Consider the following 24,049-nt stretch of genomic DNA (forward strand, 5'->3'; position numbering starts at 1 on the left):
TGACCTTCTCCTTGGAGAGGCCTCTTTAGCGTTGACGCTGACAATGACAAATTGAAAGCACAGAAAGAATTGATTACAAGTGAGTTATTTTTAATTCCGGACCAAGGCTATATTTATAGCCTTGGTCGGGGCGCCTGGAAGGGTTTCGAGCGCCCCTCAACGGTCGGATCGAGTCAAAACTCGATCTGGTCAATTCTTTCGGGTCTAGCGTTCCCAGGCTCCGGCGCGCGCGGGCGCCGGATGGGCGCCCTGGAGCCCAAAGTCAACAACGTTGACTTTTTCGCCTCCGGTTCAGCTCGTCTCGGTCCGGGTCTTGTTCGCTCCGGCTCCGCTAGCTTGGGTGATCTCGGCCATCCGGAATAGGGCTTACCCGAACCCAAGTTCCGGCCTTCTCCTTGAGCAGCCTTCCTTCCCGGTTTCTCGTCCCTCGAACACCGCGCACGTTCTTCTGTCCACCGGTGTACTCTTCCGCGGTCACCTCGTCCCTCGGATGCACCGAGCCCATCGGCTCTCTCCCCGTGTCGTCCTTCTCGCTAGCCGCGTCTTCCGCTCAACTTCCTGTGTTCCTAAGCTCCTGCACACTTAGACACAAGGGTTAAATACACGCAGGACCTAACTTAGCTTGTTTGATCATATCAAAACATCACTACAAGAATTCGGACTTTTAGCGACGCATAGCATGGTTAACGTCGCAAAATATGACCTTTTAGCGATGCGTGGAAGGTTTCGCGTCGCTAAAAGATATAACATTAGGAGGGAATTTTTTCACATTTATTTTGTATCATTTAGCGACGCATTAAACAATATGCGTCGTCAAATGAAGGCCTTTGGCGACACGCATATCACTCCACGTCGCTAAAAGATAGTGCAAATTTTACCTGGATCATTTGGCGATGCGACATAGAAAGCACGTCGTCAAATGTGACACTATGGCGACGCATTCTGCACTCAACGTCACTAATAGTAGTGAAAATTTTTCCCACCTCAAATTGTGGTTATTTGGCGACGTTGATACATTAACCGTCGCTAAAATAAAATTCGAGATTAAAAATTTTCCAAAAAATTTATAAATTATAAATAAAAATAAATATCATTTGAAAATGCATTAGAAAGAAATTTATTAAATAATTAATATTTTATTTTATTTTAATAAATTAACTGTTCATATTCTCTTTTAACAAAATTATAAATCAAAATAAATATCATTTAAAAACAAATCAAATAAATTATTAAATAATTAATATTTTAATTTATTTTAATAAATTACGGTTCGTATTCTCTTTTAACAAAATTATAAATCAAAATAAATATCATTTAAAAATAAATCAAAGAAATTATTAAATAATTACTATTTTAATTTATTTTAATAAACTAACCGTTCGTATTCTTTTTAACAAAATTATCAATCAAATTAAATATCATTTAAAAATAAATCAAACAAATTATTCAATAATTATTATTTTAATTTATTTTAATTTATTTTAATAAACTAACAGTTCGTATTCTTTTTTACAAAATTATCAATCAAATTAAATATCATTTAAATACAAATCAAACAAATTATTAAATAATTATTATTATTTTTTATTTTAATGCATTAAAACCCTACCTTTTTGTTCACGCTAAATCGATTTCACAAAACGCCTTTTCGCCTTCGTGCTCGTCGAGTCGTCGAGGATCTCCTGCTCCCTCTCAACAGGTAAGCCTTCTCGCCTGCCGATTTCTTTGTTATTGCTTCTCACCATTGCCGCGATTTCTTCTCCCCTGTTCATGATACTCCATGGCGTCCCTAGCTTCTCTGCCGCGATTTTTCTCTCCTGTGCATCTTGCTCGCCGAGTCGCCGAGGATCTCCTGCTCCCTCTCAACAGGTAAGCCTTCTTGCTTGCCAATTTCTTTGTTATTGCTTCTCACCATTGCCACGATTTCTTCTCCCCTGTTATACTCCATGGCGTCCCTAGCTTCTCTGCAATTCTAAGACATCCAATATGTCATCATAAAGTAAGCTCAGACCTATGCTCCATTTATTCTTGTCCTTTCTTTTCTTTTGCTTTTAATCGATTCTGAACAGTGATTCTAATCTATTGTTGTTTTTCAACTAGAAAAGAATATATGTCTGTTCCAATCTTTTAAGCTTTTATAGATTTAAACTTAAATGGTTAATTTGTCAACCTATTTGGAAGCTGAGTCAACCGATCATTTAAGCTTTTCATTATGTTTGATATTATTTTATTAAAAATTGTTCATAGAAAGTAATTTTTTTTATAGGATTTTCTCTTTAATAAATTTCATTTTATTTTATCCTTTAATAAATATGCTTGTGTGCAGATTAGATGTTACCCGCATCTATGAATTTTTTTGGCAGAACAAATTTGAATATGAAAAGACAAACTTGGTGATGGCGGAGGTAGAGCGGCTTGCCATGAGAGCTATTCGAGAAGGAAGGTGTAAGATGAGGAGGCATTGGAAACAACTCGGGGGATTTGGAAATAAAGATTCACCAAAAAGGAAGCCGTACAAGGGAGTAAGCCAAGATGATTGAGATTTTCTTTGTAATTATTTTGGCAAAAAAAAACAAATGGTTAGTAATAGTTAAATTTAGTCGATAAATATTTTTTTATTGTTACTTGCACTAATATTATCTTTTTTATAGGAAATATCTGAAAAGAATATTAATAATCGGTTTAATAGGCCACTTGAAGGTGCACATGGATCGAAAACTTTGGTTCAACATTATCACACAGCTGTAAGTTTTATTTGAAAATAAAATTTCTTATCATAATTTATATGATAATAAATTGTTTCATTTTTTAAGGCTGATCCTGTGACGGGAGAGCTTCCCAGTGTGATTGACACATTCGAGAAATTTTTTCATAAAGGAGGACAATGGAAGAATGATTGGGCTGCACAAAAACATGTAAGTATTTAATACATTCGAGTTGAAGCTATATTTAGATATCCTCTCTGATTATTATTATTACTTAGTGCAACTCAAGTAGATGATACATCACAATTAACACATATACTGAAGTACAAAATGGCAAAATCTACCCTTATTAAATAACATATAAAGATATTTTGAAAAAAAAAACTCTAGGATCCGATCCTTAAGCATTTCCAGCATTGTCTTCAGTAAAAGAGAATTTGACTCTAGCTATATCTGATGAGTACAAACTAGGAAAAAGAGAATTTGACTCTAGCTATTTCCAAGTACAAACTCTAGGACAGGTACTTAAGCATTTCTAGCATTGCCCCAAATCTGATGAGTACAAACTAGCTATCTAATTGTTAATAGTTGCTATTTGAGCCAATTGTATTTTAATTGTGTTGTCTGCATATATAGTTGATACGTACTTCACATAATTCCTTCTGCTTCATCGAATTAATATAAAATGAAATAGCATTTGGTTATTTATTTGTATATTTGATGATTAATTTGTTTATAATTTTTTTACATATTGTTGATGTATTTATTCATAAAATTTAAATTCATTAATTCATTATTTTTCATACTAATATTTTTTTTTAGGATGAAATGGTAGATCTTCGATTGACTCAATCAGAAAGTGAAGAGTTCACCTCTACGGTGGATAATGTATGCCAGCCAAAGGATGTCAATATCATGACGCAAGTCTTAGGCTCACGGTCTCGTTATGTGAAGGGTTTAGGTCCATTACCTAAACTATCTGTAGTGGGTGGTTCTAGAGCCACAAACATCAGTTCAAAATATCATGATGATTATGGAAAATTTGTAACTATGCAGAAAACAATCGATGAACAGAATCTGACTATACATGAGCAGGATCAAAAATTTGAAGCATTATTGCACCAACTTCAACAGGTCATTCTTGGCTTCTCATTACAGCCTCCACCAACATGCTCTTCAATTCGACCTCCTCCACCACCTCCCCCGCCTCCATCATCGACTATGTAGTTATTTATTTTGTAACATTATGTAATGTGCATTTCGCTACTTATATGTTCTTTTGGATAATATTTGACAGCTAGTTGTGTTCATGTTTTAAAAATATTCGACTAATTAATAGTAAATTACACTTTTATGATGTATTTTAGACACATTATAATGTTGTGACTGAATGAGCAATATATTTTGTAATGCGTAGACTGCGTCACAAATAATGAAAGAAAAAAATATAGCAAAAATACATTTCGCGACGCATTTCATGTGTCGTGACATGTTAGAACCTATTCGCGACGCATAAAAGACGGTGTCACCAATATTAGCGTTGCGAAATGACATCACCTTTGGCGACGTCATTTGGCGACATAATAAAAGAAGGTGTCGCCAATACTTGCGTCGCGAAATGTTGTACCCTTTGGCGACGTGTACCTTAATGCGTCGCCAAAGATCATATTGACATTTGCATACGAACCAATTGCGACGTATGCTGGCGACGCATGTTTGCGTCGCAAAATGTTCTGCGACGCATTTTACGTACATATGGAGACGCTAAAATGCGTAGTTAAAAGTCCGAATTCTTGTAGTGCATCTTGGGGTTCCAACAATCTCCCCCTTTTTGATGTGAGCAACCCAAGTTAAGTTAGGGTGACCATATGCAATAAAAAAAATTTATATTCAAATAAGTCCAAATATTTTTCAATTGAAAAATTATAGTACCTCCCCTCCCCCTAGACTTAACATACTTCTGTTAGAGTGTATACTAAAAGCCTAGCTTTTGGTATAAACATTTATCTAGAAATAAGAATCACATTGGTCAAATGTCTACATTTGTGATAAATGTAGTTGTTCAATTAATTTATATTGTAGATAACATGGTGTGTGGTGTCACACACAGAGGATCATGTTATCAGTACCTTATAAATTATAAACAGTAGCTCATGACCAAGATGGAAAGGAACAAACCATTTGAAGGTCGTAGTGTAATTAGGTATTAGTTTATCTTAACTATATAATTACACTAGTACACTTAGAGTGTATTGAGTAGGACCATTAGAGGTCGTTTTTTTTATACTGACTTTATAAAGAAACAAAGACCTCAGTTATTATGGAAGTGTGTGCTCTTAATCCTAATATAATAACAAGCACATATATTTGATATTTATTTCTTTAATTTATCAATGAGTGAGATTTAGTTCGATGAATCAATAAGCCCGATAAGTTGGTAAATGATATCACTTATAGTGTGTGTTGTTGATTATAGAAGGAAACTGTGTCCTAGTGATCTAGGTTGAGAATATCCCCAAGAGGAGCTCATAAGGATTGTCATGTTAAACCCTGCAGGTGGACTTAGTCCGACATGACAATGAAGTTGAGTGGTACTACTCTTGGAGCTAGATATTAATTAAGTGAGTTGTCAGTAACTTACTTAATTAGTGGACATTTGTTATCTTAAACACAGGGAGACTAACACACTCATAATAAGAAGGAGCCCAAAATGTAATTTGGGATTGGTGCGGTAGTTCAATAATAGTTCTTTAGTGGAATGAATTATTATTGATGAAATTAAGTTGTGTGTTCGGGGCGAACACGGGATGCTTAATTTCATCGGGAGACCAAAACCAATTCCTCCTCTCGGTCCCTATCGTAGCCTCTAGTATATAGAGATTTATACCCACCGCATACCCACCTTCTTACCCATCCAATGGGGCCGGCCAAGCTAGCTTGGAACCCAAGCTAGGGCCGGCCAAGACCCAGTGGATGAGCCATGTAGGTGGTCGGCCAAAGCATGGGTCCCAAGCTTAGGTGGCCGGCCACTAGAATATTAAAAAGGATTTTTATTAAAATTATTTCTTATGTGGATATCATGATTTTAAAAGAGAGTTTAAAAATAAAAAATTTCCTTTTATAGCTTTCTACAAAAGATTAAGAGAAGAGATTAATCTCTTTCCTTATTTGTAGTTTAAGAGGATGGTTTTAATTTTTGGTAAAAACTTTTCTTATTTGTAAATCATCTACATGTTTAAAAGAGAGTTTAAAATTTAAAATCTTTCCTTATTTGTTGATTAAAAGGTGGATTTTAAATTTTAAGAAAACTTTCCTTTTTAACCATGTTCATGATTTAAAAGAGAGTTTAAAAATTAAATATTCTCTTTTATAAGTTTCTACAAGAGATTAAGAAAAGATTTGATATCTTTCCTTATTTGTAGATTAAAAGAGATTTTAATTTTTAGAGATAACTTTCTTTTTATCCACATGTTTAAAAGAAAGATTTTAATTTATTAAATTTCCTTTTTATTAACCAATCATGAAGGGATAAAATTATTGGAGAAATTTTTATAAATTTCTAGAAACAAATTAGGAAGTTTTAATTTTTGTTTTAATTAAAACTTTCCTTGATTTGTGGAGTAGAGTGGTCGGCAATTAAAGGAAATTAATTTTTAATTAATTTTTCTTTTTCATGGCAAAAGAATTAAGGAAGGTTTTATTAATTTTTCTTTATTTGCCAAGACCAAGGATTATAAAAGAGGGGGTAGAGGAGGCTTCATGGTGAACAACTATATTCTTTTTATTCCTCTCTTTTCTTCTTTGGTGTGGTCGGCCCTATTTCTCTCCTCTCCTCTTGTTGGCCGAAACTTATCTCTTGGTGGAGCTTTTGTTAGTGGCCAGATCAAGGAAGGAGAAGAAGGAGAGAAAGCAAGCCTCGTTTCTAGCATCCCTTGGAGCATGGTGGTGGTGGCCAAACCTCTTCATCCTAGAAGATGTTTTGATGGCCGAAACTTGCAAGGAAGAAGAAGGTGCTTGGTGGTTCTCATCTCGGAAGATCGTTGCCCACACAATGTCCGAGGTTAGAAGAGGAATAGGTAGAAGATCAAGAGGTCTTTCTAAAAGGTATAACTAGTAATTTTTCTTTCCGCATCATGCTAGTTATTTATGGAAATAATACCAAATACAAGAGGCTTACGATTCTAGTATTTCGAATATATTTTTCGAAGTTGTGTTCTTTTGTTTTATTTTTCCTTGTGTTTTGATTGTTCTTTTCGGTTAACCTAAAGTTATTTTAGGAAATTAAATATTAGCTTTCTATAAAAGGTTTTGTCTAGTCGGTGGTGGTTGCTCCCATATCCAAGAAGGCCATGTGCCTCGCCACGTCAGTACTGGGAACCAATTATGGAAATTAATATTTAATGGAATTAATAACTTAAGGTGATTTGGGTCGAACGTGTTAAGTTCCGCAGGAGATCCAAGTCAAAACCTAAAAGAACAAATAGATTAAGTTTTGGATCAAACGTGTTAAGTTCCGCAGGCGATCCAAAATTTAATTTAAAAGAACACATGGTAGCTAGGAAAAGGTTCAGACCTTTGTACAAAATTTTTGTACAGTGGAACCTCTAGGTTTTTCGAGTAGCAACCAACAACTTCTCCCCCTTTGATCACATAAAAATTGGGGTTATAAACAAGTCTAAGGTAAATTCAAAATAAGAACTTTTAAGTGTAAAATATTTAATAATGTCTAAGTAAAGACATTGTTTTAATTGTTTTAATTTCCTTGCTGAAAATGCTAAGTCTAATTTTAATTTTAAATTAAATAGGTTTTTGGAACCCAATAGAGGTTCCTACCTACAGGATTAACCAAGTATTTCCTAGGTATATAGATTTTTGATATATTTCTAATTTGACTTTGATGAAATCTATAATACCAATTTAAACATCTATAATTTCTAAAAGTAGAAATATTTGAACCATTAGATTTTTTTCAATCTTTCTATTTCTTCTTTTAGTTTTTCATTTTCAATTTTCAATTTTTCAAAATCCTCTATAAGACATGATTTTGCCAAAATTCTCTTTGTTTCTAAAATTTCATTTTCTAATTTGGCATTTTTATTTTCTAATTTATACATGGATTTAGTCATAGCTTTGATACCAAAGTAAAGTTCATCAGGGGGTAAGAGGCATACCTCACTTACCATATCAGACTTGAAGCCTGAATCTCCCCCTGCTTCGCTACTTCCATCTAAGGTCGCTCCCCCTTCATCGATGCTGGGTTCTAATGTACTTTATCCTTCATGGCTAGCCATCAGTGCAATCCCCGCATATTCATGAGCTTCTGATTCAGATGAAGAAGTGTCATCCCAAGTTGCTTTTAGGTTGTGTTTCTTGGGTGTCTTCATTTTGACCTTCTTGAGTTCTGGCCAGTCTTCCCTTAGGTGTCCCTCCTTCTGACATTGGTAGCACCGTACCTTTCTTCTACCTTTTTGATTCTTTTTATTCTGAATTTTAAATTTATTAGATCTAAAAAACTTTTTAAAGTTTCTTACCATGTACGCTTCTTGATCGTCTTCGGAGTCTGACTAGGGTTCATACTTGTTAGTTGCGTTCAGCGCCATAGTCTAGGTTGTGTCCTTTGATATCTCTGCATATCTAGTTTTGTGTAATTCAAGGGTAGAAAACAACTCTTCTAAAGTACTTACCTCCAGGTCTTTTGAGATGTAGTAAGCATTGACAATTGATGTCCACTCCGGAGTTCTTGGAAACGCGTTGAGCGCGTAGCGTATAGTGTCCCGGTTTGTTACCGTTTCACCAAGGTTTTCGAGACCAGTAACTAGTTCTTTTACCTTTGCATGTAGACCGGCTACTTTCTCACCTTTCTCCAGACGGATATTCATCAGTTTGTTGCGGAGGATGTCCCTTCTAGCGAGCTTTGCTTCGGACGTGCCTTCATGGAGTTCCAAGAACTTCTCCCAAAGTTCTTTAGCAGATAAATAGTTTCCGATGCGGTTGACCTCTTGAGGCGGTAACACACTCAGCAGGTGATGTTCCGCACGGTTGTTTGCTACCGACTCATTCTGCTCCTTCTTTGTCCAATCGCTCTCTTCTTTTTCTTTTCCATCTTTATCTATTGGAGCTACAAAACCATATTTCATAATAAACCGAATTTCAAAATCTATTTTTAGGAATACCTCCATACGACGCTTCCAGTCTGCGAAGTTCCCCTCGAATTTTGGTGGGATGATACTTGGTCCGGCCATCTTGTTGCTTCGATCGGCAGTTAGTCCTCCTGAAGCGCCTTGGCTCTGATACCACTTGTTGGTCCCTTTGGAGGCCGGCAAGAGGGGAGGGGTGAATTGCCCTACAAAATAAAACTCGAACCTTTCTCGGATTTCAACTATATCATAAACACTTGTAAAAAAAATAGAGACTAAGTAAAGAAATCATACACCAGAGATTTACTTAGTTTGCAATCAGAAGATTGCTAATCCAAGGAAAGTAAGCGCACTATGATCTCCTCTGGGCAGAGAAGCCTCTTTACAACGTTGACAGCACAAATGAAAAGAACACAACTGAAAGCACAGAAAGAATTGATTACAAGTGAGTTATTTTTAAGCTTCTAGACCAAGCTATATTTATAGCCTTGGTCGGGGCGCCTGGAAGGGTTAAGGCGCTGCAGAGATAAACTTATCCCTAACGTTCGGATCAGTCAAAACTCGATCTGGTCAATTGTCCAGGGTGCCCGGAAGATTTCGGGCGCCCGGACCACAAAGTCAACAACGTTGACTTTTTCACCTCCGGTTCAGCTCGTCTCGGTCCGGGTCTTGTTCGCTCCGGCTCCGCTAGCTTGGGTGATCTCGGCCATCCGGAATAGGGCTCACCCGAACCCAAGTTCCGGCCTTCTCCTCGAGCAGCCTTCCTTCCCGGTTTCTCATCCCTCGAACGTCGCGCACGTTCTTCTCGTCCACCGGTGTACTCTTCCGCGGTCACCTCGTCCCTCGGACGCACCGAGCCCGTCGGCTCTCTCCCCGTGTCGTCCTTCTCGCTATCTACGTCTTCCGCTCGACTTCCTGTGTTCCTAAGCTCCTGCACACTTAGACACAAGGGTTAAACACACGCAGGACCTAACTTAGCTTGTTTGATCACATCAAAACACCTTGGGGTTCCAACACATATAACCACCAATAACATCCTATGGTACAGTACATTAAACCATAGAGCCTACAGTACAGTTTCCTAACAATACAACCTACGGTACAGTCTCCTAACAGTATAACAGATATGCATAGCTGAAATAAACTATAATAACCAGCAATAGGCATAAAGTACAGTCTATAGCAAGAATAATAAGAAAATGCATAACTGAAATAAACTGTACTCACCTGCGAGCCTTGTGCAACTGACTGTGAACATACACAGATAAAAATAGTCAGAGCAAAAGCATATAACCTGTATGCATGTCAATCATATGCAATCACCAAAATGCATCAATCATAAATAATGCAATCTGTGCATATGATGCAAATGACATGTTCTGGTCACCCCTACTGCCATGCTCAGCCGTCTCACACGCAATGGCGAGACCGAGTGGGTAGGACTATGACACCCGTGCACTCTGCCATCACTACCCCTGATGAGTGAAAGAGTGGACAGGATACTGTCAGAGTACACCTATTCTCCTACCCCAAACATAGTGAGGAAGCGCAATGCTCTCATATCCCGGTACACAATGACGGGGAGGGACCCAGGCGTGCTACCACGCTCCTATCACGCTACCCATGAGCGTCCTAGCGGAGCACCACCGGGCAACCTACCATACACACCCTGAGTATTGTGCCACTACCCATGTAGTGGTCACGTTGTGTGTAGGCCCATGTAGCCGGCCGACGAGCTCAACAATAATGGAGTCGTCAATCGCCCAGCATGCAATCATGCAATATGGTGCATGCGGCTACAGTATGTCATACCTGAACATATCCTCCTCCATATGTGTAGGTGCCAAAAAGATAAACACATATATAACAAGAATAGTAAACAATATGAATCCAACATCACACATCCAACATATCTATCAACTAATCCAGTATAGAGGGAAGCACAATAAATACCTCTATCTCTATAAACACAGATAAACATAGCTAGAAAGAAAAGCAGGCCAGACTAATGGATAGCAACTAACAGTATAAGCATGTATCAGGCATCAACTAAACTAAACCCAGAGAAAGTACTAAACTACCAATCACTAGTAATTATATATAAACTATACATATCATAAGACAATATCGAAAAGATAAGTCAAAGGGTACCTGCCTCCAATAGAAGGTACAATCACGCCAAATCCAACGTCGAGACGCCTATCTCGAATCAAAGTCCTGTGTCAAAAAATATATATATTTTATTTAGCTAAATCCAAATGAATAGCTAAATAAAATCCCTAAAATTAAATTAGGGCAAAACCCTAATCAACACAACCTCAATCTACATAATTAAATCTAATGGTTAATTAGGATTAGTTACATAATCCCTAATCACCAATTAGATTAGAAATCTAACGGTTGACTAAGGTTAATTACCCTAACCCTAACCATTCCATTAGATTAATTCTACACACAATCAACAACTAATTACAACATGTATCCACAAATCAATCACACTTAACCTGATTCATCTAGAACATGTATCAATTACTCTTGAACATACCTCAATTGAGCTGCTGGAAAACAAAGTGATCTGCTGGACCAGACAAGATCCTCAATTAACAACCACTGTTGATTGTTGAAACCAGAGGAGCTACTGGTTGAGGTGCTGTCGGAACCAAGAAGCCACAAAACCCAATTCCAGATCCACAGGACACTCAACCTCACTGGAAATCAATCGGATTACAACAAGAGATCAATCAAGGAGACCAATGATCCAACAGCAACTCTTCTAGGCATTGCCCAACAACTCAAGCACACTTCACTGATCAGAACCGAACCTCACTGGAAATCAATCGGATCAAGAAGGAATCAAACAAGGAGATCACAGATCAACAAGAAATGGAGATCTCTAATCAAGCAAAACTCAAATTCCAACAAGAACTCACCTCAAACCGAGACCTCAATCAACAGCAAGGAGGAGAAGGTCCACTGATCTGATCAAGGGAAAACCTAGCACGAGTCTGATCTGATTCCTTCCCCTAATCCAACAACACCTCCCTGATACCAACCTCTCCAAATCCGTGACCTAATTCCACCGCCAAGAAGATGAGGATCAGTAAACAGAGAAGAAAACCGAAGCTCTAAAATCCACAACTAGGTTTAATAGCTTACCTTCGAAACCCTAGGGCAACTTCAAGCCGGCGATCGGATCGGGGAAGAAAGGATCGGCAAAATCGAGGGGAAAGATCGGGGAAGGAAAGGCTCGGGGAAGACCTGAGAACAGGAGATCAGGAGGATCCGCCTCCTTGTTCGACCTCTAGCAAGGTTCCGGCGACCTCCTCCTCAGGCGGTGAAGACGATTGCAAGCCCCGTCGGCGTCGAGTTGTTTGCGAGGAACAGAGAGAGGAAAGGGTCGGGGAAGAGAGTCGGGGAAGGAGAGGAAATCGCAGTGAAGAGGAGGGTCGGGTTCGGCGTTTGGGAGAAATAAAAAGAAAATGAAAAAAAAAAATTATATATTAGAACATTTCCTCACTTAAATGGATATCCCAAACAGGCATATTCCGCGCCTACCGAACGATCCCCTCAAAACCCTCCGTACGAGTTCCGAAAAATTCCCATAAAATTTCTAAAAATCCCGGAAAATTTTATAAGGCTATTTTCCAAATAACCCTATTAATTAAATTTTCCAAGATCTCACACTTTGTGTACTTAATTACTGCATAAAGGAAAGTATAGCTTGGTACACTTATCCTATCTTTTTTATTATTCTCGATCCCCTCTTCCGGCAGTTCCGGAAAAGGTCATTAGTGGATTATTCGTCGATAGGTCTGTGGGACCTGGGTCTTGTAGTAGTAGTCGCCGAAAGCTCCGAACCAAATAACTCCTCGCGTATTGTGCTTTTTGCATACTCATTTTCAAAACCAAAAAAGATAGATTTTTAAAACCACGTGATTCCTCTCCCCCTCTCACGTGCGTAACAATCCTACAAAAACTCCCAGCATAAACCCAGGAGGCCTTAGAGCATACCGGGCATACGTGACTCAGCTCCTCACTTCCAGAGGCAGGGCTCCTATCTTGTTGTCGGTCAGTCCTAGCGCCGGTCAAATCTATGGGACTTAGCTCCCCACTTCTCAGTATTCTTATAAATAAGGCTCTTAGCATATACTTGCCCAGGCCCAGAGCTAGTTGGGTCTCCTCTAGGAGATAGCATTGTTAGGAAATTACATCAAACCTGTCAGAGAATAACATCTATTCACCGAAGAATATTCCATTATTCTGATATATACAAGCAATGGAACCTTCCTCTGCTCAGAGGAGGGTTGTTATACATCCTCCACCTGACATATTCTGACACCAAACATTCTCATTCGTCTTATTATTATGAAAGTTATGAGAGACGGTATAAAAAGGGGAGTCCTCTCTGTTGGTTAGGTACGCTAATACGTTTAACATACGCATCTACACTACAACACTAGGGTTCATCATCTTCTATCCTTTTCACTGGTGCTACTGTTTTGACTTGAGTGTCAGAGTGTCTATGCCAGCGACTCCCTCCCTGGCTCGGTAATTCCTATTTTTGCTAGTTCCTCCTAGCAACTCATCCTCCTCCTAGTTCCTATTTTTGCTATGCAGGTTAGTCCGCATCACCAGAGTCTTCATCTTCTCACGGTCAATATTGGATCTACTTATCCAACGCATCATCTTCCTCGCTTTCATGACAGGATCAGTTACGATTCTTTTTCTCTCTTCCGAGTCTTGGAAACCAATCCAATCAACATTAAGACAATTCTAAAGTTATGCTTTCTCCTCTCTAAAATGTTTCAAGGATTAGTTATGGTCAGCTCAAGAAGACTAGTCCAATAAGCCGAACCAAGAAGTAACTAACTCGCTTATAACCGAAGAAATGGAGAACCAACTTGTCTCCAAACCGATCTGAGTTTTTCACGCCATGTCATAGAAGAACCATAAGAGGATCTAGCTTCGATTTGCTTCATATAAGCAGATGAAGAACTCTACTAATTAATCTTCAACACTTCAAGAATCACATTCCAAATTAGTTGACACTAAAACATGAACACACTTAAGAGTTTCTCAACAGTTGAAGTTGCTTCATTAGGATAGGTGGTGTAACCCATTTTGCATGTCACGTGGCACATTAAATTAATTAAAATTGAAACTCAATTAAATTTAAGAAAAGAGATGTAGTAAGGAGTCCCAAGTCATATTTCTTTCCAAGGATAACTAGTGAATATGTGAATGACTAAAAATGTGATATTAATTTGTATTTCCTACTGAAGGTAAAGTTTTGGTTATTACAAGATCAGAATTAAAATGGCTACTATCCAACTAAATGCAATGAAATAGAAAATGTATGCTTGACAAAATTAAATCTGAGCAACAACTCACTTTATGAAATAAAGCTAACTTAAGTTTAACAAGCTAACAGCAAATAAACTTTCACATGAATAACTTCAATTCCTAAGTAAATCTATCAACTTAACCTAAACTGATTTGAATTGCATTTGCTGAAATGAACAAAATTACTCAAAGCTAAACTAAACCAGGAGAAAATCAATTTAAGGAAACATGGCTTAAAAGCAATTCTAATCTAATAGAAGTCTAAGAATCAGTAAATTCAGTAACAGAATTTGAACTAAGGTAAGAATTGAGAATTGAAACTGAAGCATGAATTGAAATCCCTAAACTCTTGTCTCTGATTTTCCTTTCAGACACAACTATAAGCAGTAACAAAAATAGAATGAGAAAATCTAACAGAATAGAATTCAACTTGGTTTTTTTTGCAACAAAAAGAAAAAAAAATTAAAATAATAGAGCTATCAATTGAAACTAAAATTCAGATTAAGAAACATCCACTAACTCAATCAACGCTTAAGTACTGCCTCTCTGCGAAGTCACAGAGAAACTTGCAAAAACTCCCTTGAGCAATCACCGGTGATGTTTAAGTCTAAAACTCGAAATTATGAAACTCCTAGCTAGCAGAAACCTCCCTACAAGCTTGCGATCTCATCAGAAATTCATCGTCCGAAGAACAGAGGAAATGGTTGTCGTGATCCCCAATCGATTGATCGGTTCAACTCTGAAATCGCGAGCCACTTAATTGACGGAAAGATAACAAAGACTCTAGAAAAACTCCTCCTGAGCTCCTGCCTCTTGGTAGAATCCTCCAGATCTAGAAAACTCCCCCGATCTGGATTCTCCCGTGAATAGCGTAATGTGAAAATCGTTGGTAGAAGAACCTCCCTCCACTTCGACTTGATGCTCAGAAGATGGTCGTTGATTACCCCATATTATCGCCGATGATGACAGAACTAGAACATCGGTTGAATTGTGGATGGAACTTGCGTCTTCGCTGAAGATGGCGACGATGATGGCATGGTGAACAGTAGCGCAACCCACTGTTCATCGTGTCATTTCTGGGTTTTTCATCTTTGCTTTAGGTCGGGTTCACTGTTGAGTCCGGTTCAGTGGCTTGGTCCAGTTTGGGTATAGCAGCAACTGATTTGGTCAACCAAGTTCAATAGTTCATTGGCGCGGGTCAAATCCATGTTCAAGCTAACTAACTTGAGTGCATCCAAGTGTGATCAATGAGCCCAAATCTTCACCTACAACCAAAATTAAAATGTATGAGGCACAAATCATGAATAAAAAGTAGCTAATTGAATTAGCTCAAGATATATCTTGAATAACAAAATCTAACTCCAAAATCAATTTCTCAACTAAAATGAACACTAAAATCAATCAATTTGAATCAAAATACAAAACTCATTTGACACATCATCAATAGGTGCATCTATTTCCAATGCAAAATAGTAAATAATAAAATCAAGATTCACAAACTCTATTATTAAGAACAGAAAAAGAAAAAAAAAAGAGGAGAATTTAGTAATGTAAAAAATAAAATAATTTTTAAAAAGTAAATTAAAAACAAATTTTAAATTAGTGCATATATGATAAAAGAAAATAGTAATAATACATTTGATCTCTATTAAATATAATATATTTTTTTATTTATAATATTTATTTTCATTTGAGTTGAGTTTATAAAATGAGTGTAATTTTAATTTGAAAGTTATTTTTATTTTGATAATTCTTTATTAATTTATTTTAAAGTTTATAAGTGATTTCAAGATCTTATTTTTAAAATTCTCTTGATTATTTATACGAATAGATCCGCTTCATTAATCAAGAAATTGAAATTATTCATCATATGAGAGGATAATTCCTTGATCTTTACTAAAATTCGACCTTTGTTCAATTCTATAAATCTGTCATACGATAACCAACTCAGCTACGACTTGGAGGACATGTATTGTTATAACACATACTCACATTAGTTGTAATACCATTTAAATGTTATTGCATCCATACATTAACACTAATATAAATTTGCAAAGTAAAATCTTAATTAAATTGAAATAATTTTTTAAATTTAAAAATTATATATATTTGGTTAATTTAAAATTTTATTTAAAAAAAATATTTTGATTTATTATATTTGATGATTATAAAATTTAAAATTTGATTAAATTAAATTTATAATCAAATGATTACTAATTCAACTTTAGTAACTATGGCAATCAAACAACTAGTATAATCTATTATTGCCCTAGAGTATAACTGAGTTGGTTATCGCATAGTAGATTTATAGAATTGAGAAAGGATCGAATCTGCATAAAGATCAAAAAATTATCCTTCCATGTGATGGCTAATTTCGGTTTCTTGATTTACTCTCTTCTAATATTGTGAGACAGTCATGGAGACCATATTACCTTTTGCAGAATAATCCATTATCCATAATCCATTTAAAAAGTTAGCAGTCAACTGTAAAATGATCTTGTAATATACCATACTTAGTGATTCTGTCCGAAAGCGGAGAAAATAGTGGGTTGGGGGCGTGTCTCTGCGGTTGATTGGAAGTAGGCATCTCGCTGTCCTACAAAACCAGGGGCATTAGTGTCGGGCCGGGAAGGGGTTCCGAGCGTTGGCCCTCCAACACTCAAGTCAGTCCTTCACTCAATGGAGAAAAATAGTAGGAAACTATAGTTAGAGCGCATAGAATAACAAAGTTGCGCATACCTCCGCCTATGGATGGAAACTCTCTTTTATAGTGTCACTGTAACATTTGTGCATGCATCTCAAAGTGTATGCACGTTTCCTAAAGTGTCTAAGAAAAGACAAGTCAAAAAGTGTCAATGATACCTTTCCTTAAGCGAGCACACAAATCTCTGATGTGATATGCTAGAAGCTTCTAAAGTATGATTTACCTGCTAGACATGCTCTGTTGTCAGTGGCACAAACCTCCAAAAGGGTACGATAAGATATATAGGTGGCTCCCACTGTAGGTCGACTAGAAGTCGTCTCAGCTTGGTTGCTCTGAACATAGCTATTTTCCTTCACTCAGTTGTTTGGTTATCACAGGGTTGTTTTTTTATCTAGCTGGTCATGAAGCCCGATCGGCCAAGACGGTGGCCTGGGTGTTTTAATGTTTGTCTCTTGTTTTATCCAATCGGCCTTAGTGCATGTTCGGCCAACTACGCCTGATTGATGGGTGTAGGTCTTTGACCTCCACGTCATCCGCGCTTCCCTGCCTTGACCCTTCTTTGGTGGGGTCCTCCTTCAGCACCATATCATAAGTCTTCCTCTCAAGTCTAGTCGAAGAAGGCTGCAAGTCCGACTGACTGGACAATTAGTGTGCTCTGCCACTCCTCTTTCCGATCGGGTGTTCAAACTCCGAGGTTGATGCCACTCGGATCCAACATGGCCAACACTTTTTTGTTTCTTAACTTCCTTCTGATCTCTTTTTCTGAGCAATCACTCCCCCTTAGTGTCTTTTAATTGCCATTTATGTCATCTTAATTTCTTGGAAACCATTTAAATCTCTAACCGTTAATGCAAAGCATGTTTGACCATACCTTTTAATTATGTGCTCCCCTTCCTCATTAATGTCACCTGTAATTGAATGTCATGTGTTGCGATCCTCTGCCATCACATGTGTGATGTGATAGATGGCTATTGGGATCTGATATGACGGCTGCCTTTTTGAATTCAACAGCCAAGATTAAGTCTCGTTTTCTAAAGATCTCGATCAGATGGCTGGGGACAATTGTCAACGGGGTTTTTAAACCCCTACTTTCTTTCTTCTCTGTATCTGCATTTTCGTCTTCTTCACGTTCGATTTCTCTCCTACTCCTCTCTGTTCATCGTTGGTGATTCTTCCTCCTCAGTAAGTTCCTCTCTTATTCTCCTTTTAGTCCCTGCTTTTCATGGTGCGTTCTCCCTCCCCACTCCCGATTGTCCCCAGGCTATGGTACACCTCCACTGAGTCTAATTTTAACAGTGATGAGGTAGATCAAATGAAGATGACCTACAACATTCCCGAGGACTACCAAATCGCTATCCCTTTCGCCTACGCTCGCCCCATACGCCCCTAGATGACCTTCTTCCCTTGTTCAAAGGCCAATTCTACTCTAGCCTGTGATTTCCTATCCATCCCTTCTTTTCTGAAGTTTGTAGGTATTTCCACATTCCCTTGCACCAGTTGATCTTGAACTCTTTCATATTACTGTGTGGGGTCATTGTACTATTTCTCCTATACGGAATTCCTCTCTTATCCCACGTTTTTCACTACTTTTATTATCCAAAATTGTTCGAGTCAGACACCTTTCTTTTCCAAACCCAAGTGGGCATTGTCTACTTCGATAAGATGTCCTCATCTAATAAGGGTCGAAAAGACCACTACTTTTATGTTTGACTTCTCGACAAGCCCACCTTCCGAACTGGTTGGCAAATGGAGCTGCCAAAATCCTCTGCACTGAGAAGATATTGATGGGAGCCAACCTACCTGTAGGAGGTCGTGCACCTAGCTAGTCAGAAATATCACATCCACAAATTATTGCTGGAGGGTGTGCTATGTATGTTTGGGTTGAATCTCATCCGAGCCCGGTTGGCCAGCTCCTTACATAAGTTACTTTTATACCCATCATTTTTTATTCTAACTAATTCCTTTTTTTGTTTTGCAACCCAAGTCATACTCAAGTCATTATTAAGCAGCTCCCACAAATTAACTGATGTAGAAATCAACACAAAGGGGGCAGCCGAGCTGGAGAGCCATGGGTGCTTATCCATCGAACACTTAGAAGAGCAGACCAAAGAAGCAAGCCGTCGAGTGGCAGCAAGCGACGCGACGGCTACCACAAGTGAGCTTCCACCTGCCCGACCTTCCATGGTCTCGGTGCCCATTCCTTCTAAATCGACTATCTTTGACGAGCCATTGATCCAACGCCAACATAGGAAAAGATCCCGTCCAATGCTCAAATCCAACAAGGAGGCTTCTTCCCGCTTGGAAGTCTCTATTTCGCAGACGACCGTGACTACTCTATACCTCATCCTCCATCTGAGCGGGGCAAGAGCTCTTCCTCCGTAATCCCTGAGATGACAGTCAGTCTGTCGACACCACCATCGTCCAATCGGGCTCCTTCCTTGTCCGAGCTACCAGCGGGGGCGATGATTGCATAGCCTATTTCCTACCTACCGTCGCTGCCAGCCGACCCAGTGGCCCCTACTTCAGTTATCCGTTCCTCTCCCATGTCCAAGTCCAAGGGAAAATTTAGTTCAGAGCCTTCGGATCTGAGTGGTCGTAGGCATATTATGGCCATCCTCAAACTACCCGCGGATGACTGGCACCATCCAGACGACGTCAAACCGCGCTCCCCTAAACATCAGATCAAGATACAAGGCACCCTAGCCCAGACCTAGGCAGATGCTAGGGCCAGGGGAGGGACTATTCCGCCCGGGGAGCTTACTGATAGTTTTAGTCAGAAATCTACTGGAGTAAGCTCTTCTATGATTTTTCATTCATTTTCCCCAATCGGCGTCAACTGACCTTTTTTTGCAGTTCTGGATAGAAAGCTTAGCTATGTGCCAAAGGTTTACCTTCCTCGAACATGAAAATAGGCAGTTACAAGCTCCAACCTGGGAGTCAAGCGGCTCGTAGGACATGGTCGATAAGCTTACTGTCGAGGTGGCTCAACTAAAAGGAGAGCTCCAAACAACTCACTTATAACTTTCCTGAATGGGTCAAGAGTTTTTAACACTTAGGCGTGAGGGCTTTACTTGCTTATAACTTGGATGAACGACTCAAGATTCTGGAGGCGTGAGAGCTCGGCTCACTTATAACTCATCCAAATGGGTCGAGAGTCTTTTGTAGGACCGTTGCGGCCGGCTAGAAGGGGGGGTTGAATAGCCCTGTAAAAATAAAACACAACCCTTCCCGACTTTTCAAACTAACACTTGCATATAAAATAGAAAAGCACTTAATTAAAACAGAAAAAGATGAGGCGCCAGATGTTTACTTGGTTACAACCGGGGAGGTTGTTAATCCAAGGAAAATGATCGCACTACTATCTCCTTCAGGCGGAGAAGCCTCTTTTATAGCAATGTAGGCACAGAAAGAAAGAAGCTAATCTAAACAATGGAAGCGCACAAGCATTGTTACAATTTCTGAACGATGAAAAGCTTCCAAGGCTATATTTATAGCCTTGGTCGGGGTTCCCTCCCTAGGGGATAAATTTTATCCCTCAGCGTTGAATCGAGATAAATCTCGATCGGTCAACATTCAGGTTTGGGCACCGGAATCATTCCGCCGCCTGGCGCCTGGGCCTCGCTTGTGCGCCAATCAATTCGGTGCCCCGGGCCCAAATTCAACAGTTGACTTTTTCGTCCAACCTCTCTCGGGTCGGCTCCACCGCTGCTTCTTCTCTCCGGATCCTTTTGCTTGGGTGATCTGTCATGTCCAGCTCACCCGAACCAACTTCCGGTCTTCTCGAGCAGAGCTTCCCTCGGCTTCTCGCCCTCGGAATCATCGTGTGTTTCCTTCCACGGTAGACATTTCGCAGTCTCCCTCGGACGCGCATGTCATCCTTCTCTAGCTACGCCTCTCTTACTCCCGGCTTCTCCCCAGCGGACCACAGCACGCCTTCCTTCTCGCTGTCCGCAGCTCTTTGGCGCCTCATCCCTCGGGCGCACGTGCCAGTCCTTCTCGCCGCGTGCCTCTCACTCGACTACCTGTGCTCCTAAGCTCCTGCACACTTAGACACAAGGTTAGAAACATATAGGGCCTAACTTAACTTGTTGATCACACCAAAACAACCTTGGAGTTCCAACAATCTCCCCCTTTTTGGTGTGAGCAACCCAAGTTAAGCTAGGGTATAAATAGACATAGAATAAAACTAACTTATTTGCAATTTAAGTACAAAAATACAACAAGTTAGATTTTGATCTACGTCCCCCTAGACTTATACTAATCCTTCTCCCCCTTTGATCACAAAAAAAATGGGGTTTCAAGAAAAAAATCTAAGTGTTAAAGACTAAGAAAATTTTGAGATCCTTAAAAACATGCAATAATTTTTACATAAACAGTCTCTGAAAAATTTTAAGTAAAATTTTAATAAAATTTTCTAAGTGAGATTATAAGAAAGAATTCTAACTTAGACGGTTTTGCAAAAAAAATAGAAACAATTTTCTAATTTAAAAAAAAATTAAAAAAAAAATTCTAACTTAAATCTTTGAAAATTTTTCTAAGTAATTAAATTTCTAAGTCAATTTCACGTAAAAGTATTTTTCTAAGTATAAAAATATTTTGAAAAAAATTGTTTCAAAAACTTTTGAAAGCATTAATTAATTCTAATTTTAATGCTTTGACAGAAAGTTAATTAAACATTTATTTCAATATTTTGGCTTCCAAGTCGTGGCGAGGCACTAGGCCTTCTTGGTTATTCGAGCAACAATCACTTCCTTAGAGAAAGCCTCATAGAGAAATTTATTATTTAATTTTCTCACTGGAAAGTGCTAATTTTAATTTTAAAATTTAGACTAAGTGTAATGCCTGAAAATTCTCAAAACTATTTTAAAATATTCTACGATTTTCCTGGAATTTTAGGATATTTTTACAGAATTTTTAGAGTAGCGAAAGTAGCAAAAACAAATAGAAAATGAAAACGGCCTAAGCGGGAATTGAACTCGAGACCAGTGGTTTACGGATAATTCTAGTAACTAGTTGAACCCAGCAGGGCCGTGCTAAAATGAAAGGGAGACAATTTTATTTAAGTTAGAATTGGGACGAAATTACCACTTAATATAAATAGGAAATTATTAAGTGAGGGTTTTATTTTAATCGTGATTCTCTTCTCCTCAACCCTCACCGCCGCCCACTCCTCCTTTCCCTCCCTCTCTCGGCGCCAACCACAAGAACAAGCAAGGGTTCCGGCCAAGGACACTTTCCGGCGACGACTTCGACACGAGGACGCTCCCCTCCGCGAGAGGAACGCATAGACGCGAGAAGATCGTCGAAGGGATCTCTCCACCGGAAAATTAGCGTACGAGGTAAGAAACCCCTCACCTGCAGTATAAGTAGCTTCCGTGTGAATTCCATGTGTTAGTTTAATAGTATGTAGATTTCCGACACAAAGGATGCGAATTAGCGCATGCCAAGTGTTTGATAAATTGTTTAGTTCAGCAAAATGCAACCTAGGCATTTTAGTAGTTTAGATAAATGCAATAGAAGCATTTGTACAGTTTATCTAGTCTTGTTTCAGCTTTTACCAGACTAGATGTCCAATGGGTGGGCTCCCACAGTCGCCTCTAGGTTTAGATAACCTAGTTCTGGGTTTAGACAACCTAGTAGAAGCAAGACAAGTATTTATTAGCTAGAGTTCAGTATTTTACTTTCAGTAGGGGCACTGTACAGGATTAGATATCCATTGGGCTGGGCTCCCATAGTCGGTCCCTAGGTTTAGATAACCTAGTAAACCTTACTAAATACGGGATTTGCAACCCCGGGTCTAGTTAAGGATGCGCGCATAGCATGTACAGTTGCCGGGCCCATTAGCAGTATGATTATATATTTTAATCTATTATATTATAGCTTTTCAAAACTCACAAGGATTAGTTATGATAGTTGAGTTTGAATTCAGTTCCAGCTTAGCCCAGTTCATGTTCAGTTCAGTTTTCTTTATTGATACTCATGATAGTTTATGATTAGCTTGTATGCCATGCTTTAGTGTTCATGTTCAGTGATTTCAGTATGCCATGCTTTAACAAGTTCATCATATGTTTGATAGCATGTTTTTAAAAGCATAAATGCATCATATGCATGTTTTATTGAGGTAGATGGTTTCTTACTAAGCGAAAGCTTATAGATACATCCTTTTCCTTATACTGCAGATAAATGTAAAGGGAAGATGGACTAGCGGAGGCTGGAGGACAATGCTACAAAGATGTGTGTGGGCAGGAACTTGGAAAGAAGATCTTAGGGAACCTTAGCAAGCTTTGTTTAAACATTAGAACTTTTCAGTATTTTATCATTTGCACTTTAGTGTGTTCATTGCTATGAATTAGTTAACCATGCACTTTATTATGCTTAGAACACTAATTTTTTGATGTTAGAGTGTTTATTAATCATTTTAGAACTTGTATTGTGATTGGGGCACGAAACAGTGCTGAAATCAGAGTTAGCTGCAAAAATCAGTAACCTCGATCGATCGGTGGATCGATTGGTTTCAATCGATCGGTGATCGATTGGGCAATCTTCCATGAGACGGCACGGATCGATCACCGATCGATCCGATCCATTCCATCAGCGCTGGCTGCGGATCGATCGATCGATGACCGACCGGATCGATGACCGATCATCCGATCACGTCGACACTTCGCACAAGAGGTCGATCGATCCTCAACGGATTCCGATCGATCATCGATCTCAATCGAGGATCAATCCGATAGCACGAAAGGGTTATTTCAGTTCCTTGACCATAGGGGATGTAGTATATGTTCGGTATACTTTAGTTTACACCCCTTAGTACCGAGAACCAAGAAATGTTAACGACTTAGAAAAAATTTAATTATGCTTCCGCATCTAGTCCTAGAGATGGTGGGAATAGTTTACGACAAATAATATGACGACTTAGTTAGTTAGTAGAAGGCGTTCACGTATGGTATCGCGAGTTCACTTCCTACACACACATCAGCATTGAACCTGCAGCTTTCAAGTAAGAAACGTCTCTCACTTTATTATGTTCTTCCTTTCATGTTTATAGATACTGTAGCATGTTGATTGATGACAGTACCTAACGTGTTATTGATTGTAGTTACATACACATGATTGTATTAGTTATGTATGTCCTCTATGTCTTTAGAAATGGCACG

At 38.7% G+C, this 24,049-nt stretch overlaps 1 protein-coding gene across 5 annotated transcripts in view; it reads left to right on the top strand.

Annotated features, from left to right (window-relative positions):
- LOC122001560 overlaps positions 1-23,302 on the top strand; it is a 47,077-nt gene extending 23,775 nt beyond the window's left edge. The window contains exons 1-6 of one of the 5 annotated variants that reach the window (XM_042556366.1): positions 1,389-1,699; positions 1,794-1,869; positions 2,364-2,522; positions 2,652-2,744; positions 2,814-2,915; positions 3,528-4,028. In XM_042556366.1, coding sequence (XP_042412300.1) covers positions 2,397-2,522; positions 2,652-2,744; positions 2,814-2,915; positions 3,528-3,932 — 726 coding nt within the window. In that variant the 5' untranslated portion in view covers positions 1,389-1,699; positions 1,794-1,869; positions 2,364-2,396 and the 3' untranslated portion in view covers positions 3,933-4,028. Of the gene's footprint in view, positions 1-1,376; positions 1,870-2,326; positions 2,523-2,651; positions 2,745-2,813; positions 2,916-3,527; positions 4,029-23,068 lie in introns of those variants that run through there. The other 4 variants (XM_042556367.1, XM_042556363.1, XM_042556365.1 and 1 more) reach the window with 4 other exon arrangements.
- The last annotated feature ends 747 nt before the right edge of the window (positions 23,303-24,049 follow it).

The sequence above is a fragment of the Zingiber officinale genome, chromosome 7A (genome assembly GCF_018446385.1).
Source record: "Zingiber officinale cultivar Zhangliang chromosome 7A, Zo_v1.1, whole genome shotgun sequence".
Lineage (NCBI taxonomy): Eukaryota > Viridiplantae > Streptophyta > Magnoliopsida > Zingiberales > Zingiberaceae > Zingiber > Zingiber officinale.